This window comes from Vigna radiata, chromosome 2 (genome assembly GCF_000741045.1).
Source record: "Vigna radiata var. radiata cultivar VC1973A chromosome 2, Vradiata_ver6, whole genome shotgun sequence".
Taxonomy (NCBI): Eukaryota; Viridiplantae; Streptophyta; class Magnoliopsida; order Fabales; family Fabaceae; genus Vigna; species Vigna radiata.
The window spans coordinates 25,339,711-25,355,766 of record NC_028352.1 but is presented as its reverse complement, the minus strand read 5'-3'; the positions used below and the strand labels follow the sequence as shown (position 1 = coordinate 25,355,766).

Below are 16,056 nucleotides of genomic sequence, written 5' to 3'. Positions count from 1 at the left end.
ATTGATTTCAGTCCATTCTTATCATGTTACCTTGAGTTTAACTTACATAAACTTATTTTTATCTCTAAGTTTTGAATCATCTCTTATGATCACACTTTTCTATAAAGTTGGCTATAATAAATGAAACCAAAAACTTTCACCCCACATTTAAACATTAAATGTTGTATGTGGAAATCCTAAACTATTTTGTTGAATTTTTTTAATTGTTTTCTCTATATCATATTAATTGTTGGTTTACATTAAATAATATAACAAAACTTGCATACACAACTATATGCAACTTTTTTTTAATGATTCTCTAATTAGAGGTTTTGGAGTTTCACTTTTAATAATATAATATGTTAATCAGTCTTTTTATTCAGATTCTACTATTAATAATAGAACAAATTATGCATATGTTATTGTATTTAAGTTTTGTTTTTTGAAAATATATATATATATATATATTAACATTTTCAATTTTTAAGAAAAGGAGTAAAGATGTTTTAGTAAATTAAGTCCCTATTAGGTATATTATATTGAAATGGCTATATCTCTTAATATAAAATAGATAAATTAAAGTAATTGTGCAAGTTTAAAATTATGTTAAAATTTATGACAATATAAATTTTTTTACCCAGAAAGTAATAATTTTATTTATTAGCAAAAGTGATAAAATAGATTTATTGGGCTCATTCAAATGAGGAAAAAGAAAGAAATCAGTTTTTTATTAATAAAACTAATTCTTGATCATCTTCATTAACTAATCTAAAATATTTTATAATTTAATCTAAATTTATTTGAATTTAAATTTTCACTTAGTATTTGAAGAATTGAGTTTATAAAATAAACTAAGAATAACCACTCAAATATATTTAAATATTTCTACGCATATTAAAACTTAAAAAGGTTACCTAATGAACTTAAACACTTAATAATTTTTTTAAGAGTTGATCGGTTGTCAATTTGCTGGATTAATAGTTAAGCGAAACATGTTAGTGGATTGAATCATTTGTAAGATCTAATTCGTCTTATTATTTATATTTATCCAAACTTCCATTACTTTTTATTTGCCCTCTAAATTACAAAAATAAAAACAATAATTTTTTCTATCTTGATAAAATACTTATGAAATATCTATTTCATTTCTTTGTTTATTTTCATGTTAAATATGTAAATTAATTTAAAAAAATAAATATAATTAATATTAAACCTTAAAAAATCAATAAATAAAAACGTTTGTTTCAATAATATTATACTTAAAATGAAATGGATTTGGCTGATAAAAAAATTGTAGAAGAAAATTCAATGTGTGAAAGTGATTAAGTTTATAAGAGAAGGTGGTAATAAAGTGGATTTGTTTTTTTAAAAAATAAAACATTTAAAAAATGGTGAACCAATGAATGTTACACATATTGTATCGATCCAAAGTGCAAAATACTTTTTGCGTAACATTGAATTTCTGAGTACCATCCTTTTTTAGGGCAATAAAAGGTTTACTGTTAAAAATGATTAACAAGACCACACCAGAAGATATATGTATATAAAAATTAGCCATTTAAAGCAAACAAGTTGAGTCATGCTTAATGAATGGTAATGAAAATCACTCCACTACTTTGTTACTAATCCATTGGATAAAATCATTCACACCATTAAAGAAGATAACTCATAAATACTCTAAAGGAAAAAAACAAAATCAAATTTTCAATCGATTAGAGATTATGTACTAGTAAAATACAGAATATAAAATGAGATAAAGTTTGATTTTGAAGTTTTAGATTAGTTTAAGAGTTTACATTTAGATTAAAAATAGATGGAATTTTTAAATCAAGTAATATTAATGGATCGATCTATCTTATTTATGATTCAAACTAAGTTAAACTTTGAAAATAATGATAAATAATTTTTTTATTTTATTCTGATTGGTTCATTATCTATATTTGTTTCGTTTTTAAGTTTAATGAAAAAAAATCTATTTCTATTTGTATCGTATACAGTATGGACCAAACGATTAACACTTAGTACTATTCAATCTATCCATAGAAACACAGTTCATCCGTAATATTAATGTTGTTGGACATCTGGTCTAATAATAAAATACGTGTTGGCTCAATTATGATCCAACATTATAATGCAACGAATGGACTAAGTGACCCTGAATGAATAGACTAAATCGTGTTGAGTATTAACCATTCGATCTATATTATATACGGTACAGTATTTAAATTGTTTTTAATTTTATTTTAAATAGTATAGAGCTATTAGTATCCAAACAAATTTCAGTCCAAATTTAAGGAAAATTAGGATTCAACCTTCAATGAAGGGAGTTAATGTTTCCTACAGACAACGCCGATATTTCATTCCCAAGTTTATTGAAATAGCATCACTAGGGCTTATTATTGCACTTAAAGTATTGTCCACGTTATGTGAGATATATCTATGCTCATCATCTTCTTATATCAATTTAAATAAATGAATGACAAAATTATTCAAATCCATTCATAATAGTCATCGATTTTATCATACCAATTGAAAGATGGATAGACATAGATATATGGATGTCTAAGTGTTCTTGAAATGATTAATAATTTACTGTTTTATTTTCTATATCTTCCACTACTTACACTATTTTCGTAATAAACCTGTTTCCATTATATATCAATGGGAGAGATGTGTGCATACTTTTATCTTAGTTTATTCTTTTATGACCAAGAATAATATAAGATATGAAAGTATTTAGAGTACCCCAACTTTTGAATCAATGGATACATCTCCAAGTTTCTCCCATCAAAAACAAAAGAATAATATAAGAAATTATTTTTTAATTTGTTATTTACTTTTAGAGATGAGGATAAATGAGAGATTGACATGTGTGTTCATTTGAAGGATAAATTTAAGGAAGAAAATTATGTAATATCTTCTCTAAAATGAAAAGATTTGTATGAATTATGAGTATAAAAAATAGTAACATATCGGATCACATATGATATGTTAAAAAGAATGATCTGTTATGTTTCGTTACTTGTTATATATTTGTGAAAAATTATCTGGTTTTTTTTTTTTTATATTTATGAATATCTATGTTGAATATTTTTATATTTACTATTTTAAATTTTAAATAAAATTACTTAAAACCATATCTTTAAAATATAAAACTAAATAATTTTTTTTATAATAATTTAAATCAAAATACATACTAAAATATTAATGCAATTAAATTTGAATGAGTTGCATAAAAGTATAAATTTTAAAAAAATTATCTTTTTTTTAAAAAAAAACTTTCATTTTATAGTTCTAAATAAAAATCAGAAATATATGAAATTAAATTTTAAACAATTCATTATTATTTTCTTCACTTGTAACTTTATTTTTATGACTTGATATTTAAGAAATTAATAAAATAAGACTTACTAATAATTATTATTCAAGAAAAATTATAAACAAATCATGGGTATTCGTACATCAAATACCATAATATGCATACTTACTTCATTTGCTAATAAATAATTATAATTATTATCTAAGAATATTTGTCACAAATTTTATCCACAAATATAAAAGAATATAATTTTTTTTATTCCAAACCAATACATTTACAGAAATGACATTTTCTTGTTTATACTTTTCATAATAATATTAAGACGAAGAGGAGGAAGAAGAATTATCCCAATTAACTTTTTATTATAAAACTAATTATTCAAATTTTATTTTAAATCAAGTATAATTAATTAAATTTTATATTACATTAATTTTAAGTACAAAACTAAAATTGTAATCTTGTATTTTAATTTATTAAAATATTTTTTTTATTTATCACATCCATGAAATCATTTATAAATTTTTCTTTCAAATATATTAAGTTCGTGTATATTCCTATAATACTATTTGTTAATAGAGTATAGGAAATACCCATCCAAGAAAAATAGAATATTCCTTAGTTTATTAAAGTATAATTAAATTAATAATCATATTTAAAAAAAAAAGTGTTATAAAAATAATATCAACGTCGCATATATTGACTTATGTATACAATAAAGTTAATTATTATTTTTATTAAAAAAGTTATCAACAATATGTCAAAAGTTAATTATAGGATAGTATAAAAAATTATCCGAAAGCTATTGAAATAGTTATTTATTATATTTTATAAATAAATAATATCAATATGTAAACCACTAAAATATTTTATTTTACAAAACCTCTTTTAAGGATTGATTACGCAAAACCTAATTTTAATTTGAAGTGTAGGTGCTAGAAAAAATATATATTTAGTGATGCCAAAGTGCACTTCTAACTATATCTACAACATTATTGAATGAGATGAATGTCGAAATTTTATTTGCTATTAAGTAGATAGTGTAGTAAATGATGCACTTGATGAGGATTTGATTTATAAGATCAAGCTTTTACTATTTTAAATGGATGGCTTATAATGATCAAGCTTTTACTCAAATCACAAAGCAATCCACGTATTATCCTAATTAAACCTAATCAATTAAATAAGCATGCATGCAAAAAGATTATTAGGCCAGTTTGCTTATGAAAAAGGATAATCTTGACAGCAAATAAAGTATGTGAGAGAAAAGGAAAAAATAAAAGAATTTTGCTTTCAATAAAAAAATGATAAAAAAAAACAGTCAATTAGAATGTATTAATAGGACAAAAGAAAAATATACTATCATCTAGTATTATGATTTTATATTATTGTTTTAAAATTTATGTTTACAATGATTTTTCATGTTAAACTGTTTATGTATTTATAATTGTTATTACCACACTCAATAATCTTATATCATTTAAGAGTTTAGATTAATCGTAATTTAAATATTTCTTCCAGAAATATTTTTTAAATATAAAATCGAGTTGCATAAAATTTCAAAAGAGACAATACTTTGTAAATACGGTGATTAAGATGTCTCTCGACTTGGAATAAGAATATTAACTTTAATCCTTATTGAAAATAACAAAATATTATTCTTAGACATAGACTAAAACTAGATGTTTAATAATATATTACAAAAGGGGGTTTATGTCACTAATCCGAACAATAATTGTTCTTTAAAACATTTTGTAAAAGATTTAAATATCTTAAATATTTTTTATATTCAGTAATTTTTTATTGTTAGAAAAATAAAAATCTCTATAATAAACGCATTTAAAGTTTAAATTCATTTCATTAATATAAAATTAAGAAATAATTATGATCTTGATAAGTTCATATAATTGTTAGGGGGATAATTGCGTTAATTAGTCCAATACTTTATTATAGTTTATTGTAACCACTCGTATAGATTTACATATTTCTAAATCAAAGACTTATTTATAACAAGAATTACATACACGAAAGTTGGATAAAAATATAATATCATAAAAAGAGAATAAACGAGTACACTATCTAAGTACTTTAAAGTTTTATTTTTAAGAAAAATATTAATTTTAAACATTATTATTTAATGTAATTAATCCTAATTAAATTTTAAAATTTAAATTTTGAATCACGATACAGTATTAAATTAAACACGTCTTTTTAGATAAACTATATCCTTCTAAAAATCTTGGTCATATAGGTGACTAACGACCTAATGGCTATTCAAGTGGCTTGGAATTGTGAGGCTATTGTTCTTAAGGGTCCACGTGTTGGGTCCCTAATCTTGACAAATGCTGATAACATATTTTTTTATTATCCCTAATCCTTAACACCACTTGTATTAAGATTATATCTTTTCATATATAAAATCATTCACCTTACAAGAAGACGCTATATTTAAATTCTTTTTAAAAAATTTCCCCACCGTATATATATACTAACTGAAATGGCATGTTTTGATTCATTGATTAGGTTAAGTATATAGTCAAAAAAATGCTAACCACTTATATTTTACAATCTTATCATTAGGAGAATGTAATGTTGTAAATAATTAATTAATGCAAAATATATTTTTTATAGAGATTTTTTATATCGGTAGAAATCCATTATGTATAGAAAGTGACGTGATAATAATATTGTAAATAAGATAAATTTTTTTATACTAGTTACATTCAAAACAAGTAGAGCTATTAAAATGGGTCATCTGGCCTGATCCATCATGGATTGATCACTTAGTGAGTCAATCTAACTCGTTTCATTTATTAGTGAATTAGAAAAATTCAAACCCGACTCAATCCATCACGAGTTTGGTGGAAAAACGGGTTGACTCACTGACTCACATAATTAAAATTTTTTTAAAATAAAAAAAAATTACAAATTTTCTATAATTCAAATTTAAACAAATTTCACTCCCAACATGGTATGTTTAATTAGTTTTGAAAATAGAGAACTTAAATAATTTTTTCAAGCAAAAAAAAATTAAAATATTTTTTTATAGAATTAAAATTAAATTTTAATAAAATAAAATTAGGTAGGTGGCCCACCACGGGTTCAACCCGAATGAACTAGATTTAAATGAGTCGGATTGAAATTTAACCCGCATAAAACAATACAAATTTTTCAAACCCAACTTAGTTTGAACCTATGGTGGGTCGGGTTGACATGCGGGTTGTGACTCATTTTGATAGCTCTAAAAACAAGTATAGAATGTGATACGATGATAAAACTGTAATAAATGACAGATTTTTAATATTAAATTGCTATAAGTAGTTAATTTTTCTTGTAATTCTTTGGGGTTGTTGAATGATAGAGTTATGTATGTGATATGTTGTGACATTGTTGTGAGTTGACCAATTATTAATGTGTAAAAGAGGTGGAGAAGAATCTTTGTGAGAAGATAATCCTTGACCTAATAAGGGGAGCTCATAAACATCCTAAAACCACTTTAAGAAAAGATAAGAGTTTTTAAAACATTACGGTGCTCATCTTTATTCTCCACCAATGTCCTTTCATTGATATTTGGTGCTTTGTCCTTGTCGTTAAGGATAATTGGAAGCACTACAATTTTGAATACTATTTTATGCTAACCTAATATCACTTTTTTCTGTACACAAACTTTGGATTCATCTTCTTTTAGACCCTTCTGCGCATGCTTTTCTAACTTTCCATTTCAACCCCTTTTCAAATTTTACCTTTTTATATCAATTTTTATGAACTGGATGAGATCACATATTCTTCACAATGTTCAATAACAAGCATATTAAAAGGATACGATAAGGGTTATTTTCGAAATTAAATTTTGATTTTACAATCAAAATATATTAAAAAAAAAATAAAAAAATTATTTTAGTTATCAACCGTTATCAACCGAAACAAAAAGTCAATATTTTTTATTTTAGTTACAAAAAATCAAAATCTTTTCTAATTTAAAATAATTATTTAATTTGAAGAGTATTTAACTATTTGTAAATTTCAGATATTTTTAATTGAATTTTTATTAAAATTTTGTGTTATATTATATACTTAAATTTTTACATTTTTCAATTCAATTTCTACAAATTGTTATCTTATTTAATTTTTTTACTTATTTTCATGTATTAGAAATATGATGTTTTTTGGTTGATATAAAATAATATTGCTCTTATTACACAACAAATGACTATTTTTTTATGAAAAAAATTCTTAAATAATAAGGTCATCACGTTTTCTAATGGTTTCCCTAATTTCTTATTACTCAACATACTTTTAATAAAAATAATAAGAGGTTTTATTGTCTTATATTGATGAATGCATAATTTGATATTAACCACAAAATCTTATGAGTAAAAACAAGTAAGATGACATGACAATACACAATCACGTCATTTGTTTAAAAGAATATCAAACAACAATTAAGACCGTTATCAACCGAAACAAAAATTTTAGATGATTAATAGATAAAAAGTCTATAAAGACTTAATTAAGAAATAATTAAATACGTAGGAAATACTTAAAACTCAATTAGGTTTTATTAATAATAATAATAATAATGATAATAATAATAATAATAATGATAATAATAATAATAATAATGATAATAATAATAATAATAATGATAATAATAATAATAATAATAATAATAATAATAATAATAATAATAATAATAATAATAATAATAACTAGATGAAATTATTTTATTATTAATTTCGGTCGTGCGTATCATATTCACGGTTAATAATATGATTTTTTTTTTGTCAGACAGTCGTCATGGGAGAATTCTAAGACAGAACTAACGAGATTTTGTAAGTAGATAAAGTTATTTTCTTGATTAAGGTTTAAATCAATAGTTCATGTTTAGTGTTCTCAAATAGAGAGTTTACCATTAACTTACTTGAAGTTTATATGTTATGAGTTTAGAGTTAAGAAAAATTAAGTTAATAAATTAGTTGATAATGATATTAAGTGATATAAAATGGTATATTTGATTATTTAATTATAATAGGATACAAAATTATAATTACAAATTTTCTTAAAATACCAACAAATGAAAGGTACAGACGTGACAAAAAAAAATCGAAAATGTTTCATTGACACTGCTTTTTGACACAAATTTGACGCCGGTCAGGTGTCAAATTTCTATTGGATGTTGTGGTTTAAAGGAAAAACGTTTTTAAAAAAGCTGAGGAGGGTAATTTTGGAATTCTGATTTTATGAAATTTCAGAGTGGCGGTTTCATTCTCTTCTTCACTTTCCTTTTGAACTTTTGTCTCTCCCATTCGGTTCCTCTCTTCATTCGCTTCATTTGTCCAATCCCTTGGTGTCTGCATTCGGCTTTTGTCTCAACCAAAAAAAAAGTTCTTTCGCAATCACTCTGTTGCGGTAAGCTCTCTTTCGCGTTTCGCGTTTTGGGTCTCTTTGGCATTATGGTTGTCTTTCGGGTTTTCGCTCTCTTTCGCATTGTCTGGCTTGTCGAACCTTTTTTATTTTTGTTTTATTTATTGCTTTTTTTGTTGTGTGAACCCTAATCCACCATTGATTTATTGTGCAGTTACAATGGCATCCGGAAATCCAAAGGTAAGTTAAAGTTTTGGTATTTTATATAGTCGCATTTTCTTGGTAACTAATAACAATGTTTTCGTAATCTTTTGTAGTGGAGGGTTCGTATCTTTATGGATTCATCAACCATTGTTGAAATGAATCGTGTGCTGAGAGATGTCCATGTACAGCAAATTGCGATGACACCATTTAGGTGGTGTTTGGACCTACATGAGGCTTTGGACGTTAACTGTGAGTTATTGAAGGTTATGGTATGTAGGTGGGCCGGACATGATGTTAGCTTTAGGGTGAGTCATCAATTGGTTCCATTTACAGTTTTGGATGTTTTCATGGCCACTGGTTTAGACATAGGTGGTTTAGAAATCCCCTTTGATGAATGTATAGTTGGTTTGGTTGGAGAGATACTTGATATACAAATCAATTTTATATATAAATAATTGCTCATAGACTTACATCATCCATAGCTGAATAATTGAAATATTCAACTCTTATGTTCCCGAAGCAAGCTATCTAACATCTGATCCATGAAGGTATAATGGGACCTTAGAGACTCTCCCAAATACATTAGAATCATATTCAACCTCCAAAGGCTTATCTTCAAGGATGTCAGTAAGTAGCTGCAATGAACCAAGAGGATCATCCTCAAATATAGGAATCTTCTCTTGTGCTTGCGTCTGTTGTTACATGGAAAAATAAGATAAGTTTTGACATCAATAACATGTAAACTTTAAAATTGAGAAGTATAAAAAAGAATTCCATACCGGGGGGTCAGAAACTGAACCAATCAAATGTTTAGGCCAAGCGATAAAGGACTTGAATGCTTATCCACAGTGAAAATCTCATTTGTGGACAGAGGAACTTCGACATCTAGTATGATCATTTCGTCTACTGAGACCTTCACCTCATCCTCTGATAGCACCATACCATGAACAACAGTCGCTGCCTTAAACACTGTTCCACGAGCTATCAGGACCGTCTCGGTATCGTCTAACATGTATAGCAAACATGGACTAGCATCGTCCATGTCATCCCCTGGGACAACTTGTGCTGAACAACTTCCTTTCCCGCTTCTCCCTGTCAGAGTAAATGTTAGATTATACAAAAGATAGAAATAATTGCACATAAATGTTTATTAAGTTTACCTGTGGGAGGCACAACATGTTCNTGTTCCTGTANNGGAGATGGCANCGNGCNCATGCCATAGGTCTCAAACTGCTGCTGGAACATGGAGCTGAACTCACTAAACAATTCAGCCCTGAGCTCTGATCTAACCTTGTTTGTGATCTCGTCCACAAGGTCGGCTCGAACCTTTTTTGTGATCTCTTGTGTCAGCCTTTCTCTTTGTTCTTCGTTGTATGCATATGAAGGCTGACGAGAAGAGCTCCCAAAATAATCTCGAATTCCTACTCCAAGACCAGCAACACGTACACATCCAATAAAGTTAAAATCCTTTCTCGAATTTTACCATTCAAAATTTAACCAAAGATGAGTCTTTTTTATTTTACTATAGTTTGTGTCTTTTTTTCCTATCAATATTTTTTTTTCATGCATCTTGGTAAGTAATTATGTTCTCACATAGCTACTGCATGTAAAACAAAAAATTAATAAGAATTCCGTGCAAGTTAAGTATATGATTTTTTTCACAAACATTCAAATAAAGTTTATCTACAACATCCGTATAAAGCAAAGACAACATGATTAAGTGCTTGATAATATAAAATGCTAATAAAAACCCAACTATCACAACACATCACTAACCAAATTAGAACAGGATTATATATAATTTCAAAAATCAAATTAATACAACCATTAAACCTAAAGGTTTATATCCAGCAAACTCAAAAATTTTATTCAACCATTACTTATCCAAACATTTGATGTTAAACAAACTCAAAAACTCATATATCAAATACAATAGTTTGATTAACTTACCGTGATGGGCAGCACCAACGACGAAGATAGTGGGGGCGATGGCAGCAGCGACTACGAAGATGAGAAAGGAAGGGACGACCACGTAGGACTTGCGGCGGCGACGCTGGTGGAGGAAGCCCTTCGGGAGAACAACGGTGGCGGCAAGGTAGAGGTGCAGCGACAGGGCGGCGGAGGCTGGCTGACGGAGAGTTAAAACTTTGCAAATAGGGCGCAACGGAGGAGAAGCTCTGAAGACGGTATTATTCGTTTGTTTTATTTTTTTAACCTACAGAGGAGAATCTACCGCGGTTCAACACTTACCCGCGGTAAAAAAGGGTAATATACCGCAGTTGTACACTTAACCGCGGCCTATGCTCTTGAAAAAAATAATAGAAAATGACATTTCTGATATTTTCTTCAAACTATATGTCTCGGTTCAGCGCCCAACCGCGGTCTATTCCCTTAAATATTTAAATTTTATTCAGATCAGAGAATAGGTCGCGGTTCCCCCACAATCGCGGCCTATTCCCTGCCATTCTGATCCCCCAACTGCCTTCCCAACTGCCATTTGGGGAATGTCAGAAGGTTGCAGGGGGAATAGGCCGCGGTTCTCTCACCAACCGCGACCTATTTCCCCTGCAACCTTCTGACATTCCCCATCAGTCAGCACCTGCAATAAATTGACCAGGGGAATAGGTCGCGGTTCTCTGACCAACCGCGGCCTATTCCCTTGCCAATTTATTGCAGGTGCTGACTGGTGGAGAATGTCAGAAGGTTGCAGGGGGAATAGGTCGCGGTTGGTCAGAGAACCGCGACCTATTCCCCTTCTAATTTATTGTTTTTCTGACGTGGCGTCAAAGGCAGAAAGTTGACTGGGGTATAGGTCGCGATTAAGAGGGGAATCGCGGCCTATAAATTCATATTATTTTCGAAATTGCCACCGCGTATTATTATGTTGCGGTTTCTGATGAACCGTGACATAATGTGCACTGTAAAAAGACTATTTTTTGCTAGTGTTATATACGTCCGTAAAAATTATACAAAGAAAAATAAGGCTTGAACAAAAATAAAAATAAAAAAATTACTTCCAAAATTCTCAACCATTCATTACATATAACAAAAAAATTTGTTAGCTTTATAAAACAATATTTTTATCCAACTCAATAGATATATTTGTCCAATAAAATTCTTTTAAGTTTTTTCATTGTGGAAGAGCTCAACCAGACATCTATTTAGGTCATATTTATATAACTAAATATGGTAGTTTGGTATATTAATTATTATTTATTATAATGTTATTATGTCCCTTAAGTAAATATTATTTTAATGGAACTATGGGTCCATGGTCCATGTTAATCCTATATAACTACTATTTTTCAAAGAATATCCACTCTTTTTTGGTTGCGAAGTTGAGCTACCACCGACACTTCCACAATTTGTCTTCTAAGCCATCCGGTGTCACCCTCAGATCTCTCCTTCTCTGATTACCATCCGATCGGGTACCTGCCAAAGGTTCTCTAATGCAAGTCAGTGTACAGTTCACTCAGTAAATCTAGAGATGTAATAAATGAGTAAATTTGAATCACCTACTTATACTTTTTACCTGTATTTATAGTTTTTACCATGAGCTTAAGATTAGTGGAATCTTAATCATGGCTCAATCCTAGCCCAATGGTCCTAATCATGCTTTACTTTAATCTTATCCTAAATCGGTTCGAGACGACCGGTTGTGTCTTTTCAAGACAAGTCTTCTGTCGCCCGGTCCATCCAGTACGCATTCTCTCCTAAGCACTAATAACGATTTATATAAAAATTATAACTCTTTTAGTGACTTGAAGTAAATTTCCTCATCATTGCAAAAAAAAGCCCTTTCCAAACAAAAAACAATTAAACCACGATTAAAATTTTGTAACCTATCAACATGTTGATACTCACCATAACATCATAGAGAATTCTTAATCTTTAAATTTTGGATTTTCAAAGCTCTTTTTTATATTATTTATAATTATAAAAGGAAGTTGTTTTTATGCAATATAGCTAGTGGTGCAAACGATTTTACCAAGTTACGCAATAAGAAATTATTATTTGATCAATTTTTAGTTATTTAAAAGTTTCCTATTCAGAATGATGATAAATAGTGGAAAAAGTTGTATTATTCAATACTACACATACACTATTAACCTTTAGAAGAAAGAAAGGGTACCAAAAGCATAGTCTTGAATAAAACATTGGTATGCTATAAAAATGGAAATTTGCTGTAAAGCTTTTGGATAAGTAAAACAAAAACATTTTCAATCATACAAAAATTGAAGTTTCCATGTTGCTTTGAAAATATATTTTAAGTTCAAAAAGGAGGGGAAAAAATAAAGGTTTTTTGTAGGGTAAGAAAATAGAATTGTTTATAGGGGTATATAATAATTTCCACTAAGGTCTAATTTCAACTATTATCCTATTTAATATATGTCACTCCACTAACTTCTTAGACTTAGTGCCCCAACAAAAGCAAAGTGGTCTACACACACCTTTTCTGTTTCAATATTTTTATATACTAAAGAGTGCCAACACTTACTTTCAAAATTAAACTGTCAACTTCAGTTTTTCCTTCAAAAGGCTTCTTCTGTGGGGAATTTCTTGTTCCTTGCAATATACATAGGAAACACCATTTAACTTCAAACCTAGAAAAATTCAAACTTGCACAAATGGGTACTCTAATGCTTCTCAAGAACTTCATCCTCCTCTTTCTTCTAATCTCTGCATCATTTCTATCACCATCTTTTGCAGGTGGGTCTTTTTAGGTCTTGGTTACAGCTTTTAGTATAAAATAAATCAGGTATATAAGACAGAATCTATACATATAAGTTCTTCATTCACACTTATATATATATATCCTGTCACTCATTATGTTGGAGAGATATTGCATGCCTAGAATAAATGATCTTGAGTAGTGCATGTATGAACACAGATATATAAGAGTTTGTGGGATATACTTAGAAGTTATTTTGATATTTTTTTTTCTTTTGCCAAGAAAAAAACACTTATAATAACATGTGTATATAAACATATGAGAAATTTAAAACCACAAATAACAGTTATATTGTTGAGTTCAGGTTAAATTTGATAGGTGGAAAGTTAATATCTAATATATAATGTGTTTGTATCAGAGTATGGGGTTTTGAGTCTATATATCTTGTTTTACTTCATATGCAGCTAAGTGCATGGCATGTGATTAACTGAACTTTATTCATTGAAATTTCACTTTTCATTATTATATGTTATTCTACATACTGTATATTCACACATACACATTCATGTAATATATTCGAAACTATAAGGTCTTAAATTTGTTTGATGACATTAACAGAAGTTTTACCTTGGTCTGTGCTTAATGCATATGCAGCTAGACGATCCAAGGATATCAGCAACTTCACAAAAGATGTGAATGCAATTCAAGAGGTATGCATGCATAACCAAGTTTTGATCTTAATCTGTTTATGTATCTTTTCTCATATGTTTTCTGTTTTTACTACAATCAATAGTTTTGCATTTCTTAGAAATTAAGGCTTACGGTTCTTTCAGAGATATCTTTTAAAAATAAAATTATAACTGACAAAACTTCAAAATGATATAAGATTATTGCGTGTGGTAGAAACAGTTTCACATGTATGAATCAGTTTCACTGACAAAACTTCAAAATGATNCTTCAAAATGATATAAGATTATTGCGTGTGGTAGAAACAGTTTCACATGTATGAATCAGTTTCACTGACAAAACTTCAAAATGATATAAGATTATAACTGACAAAACTTCAAAGTGTTTTACCTTTCTGATATTCTTCACCGTTCTTCAAAACCATATGTTAAATTCTGATAAATATTGGTATCTACTTGAGCATGATGTTATAGTTCTTTACAAATCAAACAACACTGTCTATTTCTCTCACTGTGAAACCTTGTGGTTGTACCTAACAAAATGGTGCAGAATTCATGAACTACCCATCTGTTACCTTCCTATTTGAGACATGTTCTTTGTTAATTTCGATATATCTTCTTTTTCTTCTTATTTATTTAATCCTTTGTTATTGTTCTTATGTGTTTTGTATTGGTGGAGTATATTAGATGATAGAGAACATGGAAAATGAGAGTAATTAAACATGCATATATAACTAATGTAATATTTTTTTACAGAAATTATTAGTAACATTTCTTAAACACAATCTCTATATTACTAGTTGAATTTAATACAAATGATCCATTTTGATGGTTTCACTACACATGCAATGATTCACTCTATTGTAAGTAACTTTCAATAATTGTAATCAATCATAAAATATTTGATAGAAAAAAGTGTGTTAACCCTTTCCTTATTTTATATTATCATTTAATCATAAATCATGTGTATATAAAATTTATATGCATATGTTTGGTTATTTCTATACTAATTTTGTTATTTTTTTCACTTTCCTTTTATATAGAGAATTAGAGTGAATAATTTGTGTTATTCTATGTTGAACCTTAAAAATACATGATGTTAATATATTAAAACAAAATTAATATATTTTTAAATATGAAAAATACCTAAAAAGTAGAAACCAAAAATTCAGTAGAAAATTCAAATTGGAATAATCATATTGAATGTCTTTTCAATACTATAATATTCTAAAAAAAATAATCAAACTAAACTATTCATACTTTTGACATTGTGATGATGAAATTGAGGTTAAGAAAGTATAATATTTAAATTTTCCATTTGTTGATAAGCCTCCATGTGCATGAACTTTACACTCAGCCTATGATTTGTCACTTTGTTAGGGAACACCAAGGAAGGCACTGAATAAAGAAGAAGTAAGAAGCATCCATGAGAGGCTTCTTAGGGCTAACACAAAAGACTATGGAAGATATGATCCATCACCATCTCTTTCAAAGCCTCCTTTCAAGCTCATACCCAATTAACTTAACTTCAATCAATATTATGAGAATCTTGGAAGTTGGTGTATTGGCATAAAGTACCATAAATAATGTGTTGTTATCTTAATCATGTAAGATATAATATGCCATATAGAAAAAGAAATACGGTTGGAACCCTAGTAAGTTAGTATCATAATCATATATAATAGATCTATTAGAAGATGCATGTGTGTTTTACATAGTTCAAGTTTTGTTATATGAGCCCATATATAAATATATATATATATATATATATATATATATATATATATATATATATATATATATATAATATACATATATATACTAGGTGTTTTCTT

At 27.8% G+C, this 16,056-nt stretch overlaps 1 protein-coding gene across 1 annotated transcript; it reads left to right on the top strand.

Annotated features, from left to right (window-relative positions):
• The first annotated feature begins 13,362 nt into the window (after positions 1 to 13,362).
• Positions 13,363 to 15,953, top strand: LOC106755717 (protein CASPARIAN STRIP INTEGRITY FACTOR 1). The gene is made up of 3 exons (XM_014637925.2): positions 13,363 to 13,573; positions 14,190 to 14,245; positions 15,602 to 15,953. Exons 1-3 carry the CDS (start codon positions 13,492 to 13,494, stop codon positions 15,740 to 15,742), a joined length of 279 nt encoding a protein of 92 aa, XP_014493411.1. The 5' UTR covers positions 13,363 to 13,491; the 3' UTR covers positions 15,743 to 15,953.
• Positions 15,954 to 16,056: the final 103 nt, after the last annotated feature.

Excerpts from the sequence above, each read along its gene's own strand:
- LOC106755717 (XM_014637925.2), top strand. The coding sequence starts at position 13,492 with ATGGGTACTCTAATGCTTCTCAAGAACTTCATCCTCCTCTTTCTTCTA. Across the intron at positions 13,574-14,189 it reads TCTATCACCATCTTTTGCAG|CTAGACGATCCAAGGATATC; the intron begins GTGGGTCTTTTT and ends ATGCATATGCAG. Across the intron at positions 14,246-15,601 it reads ATGTGAATGCAATTCAAGAG|GGAACACCAAGGAAGGCACT; the intron begins GTATGCATGCAT and ends TCACTTTGTTAG.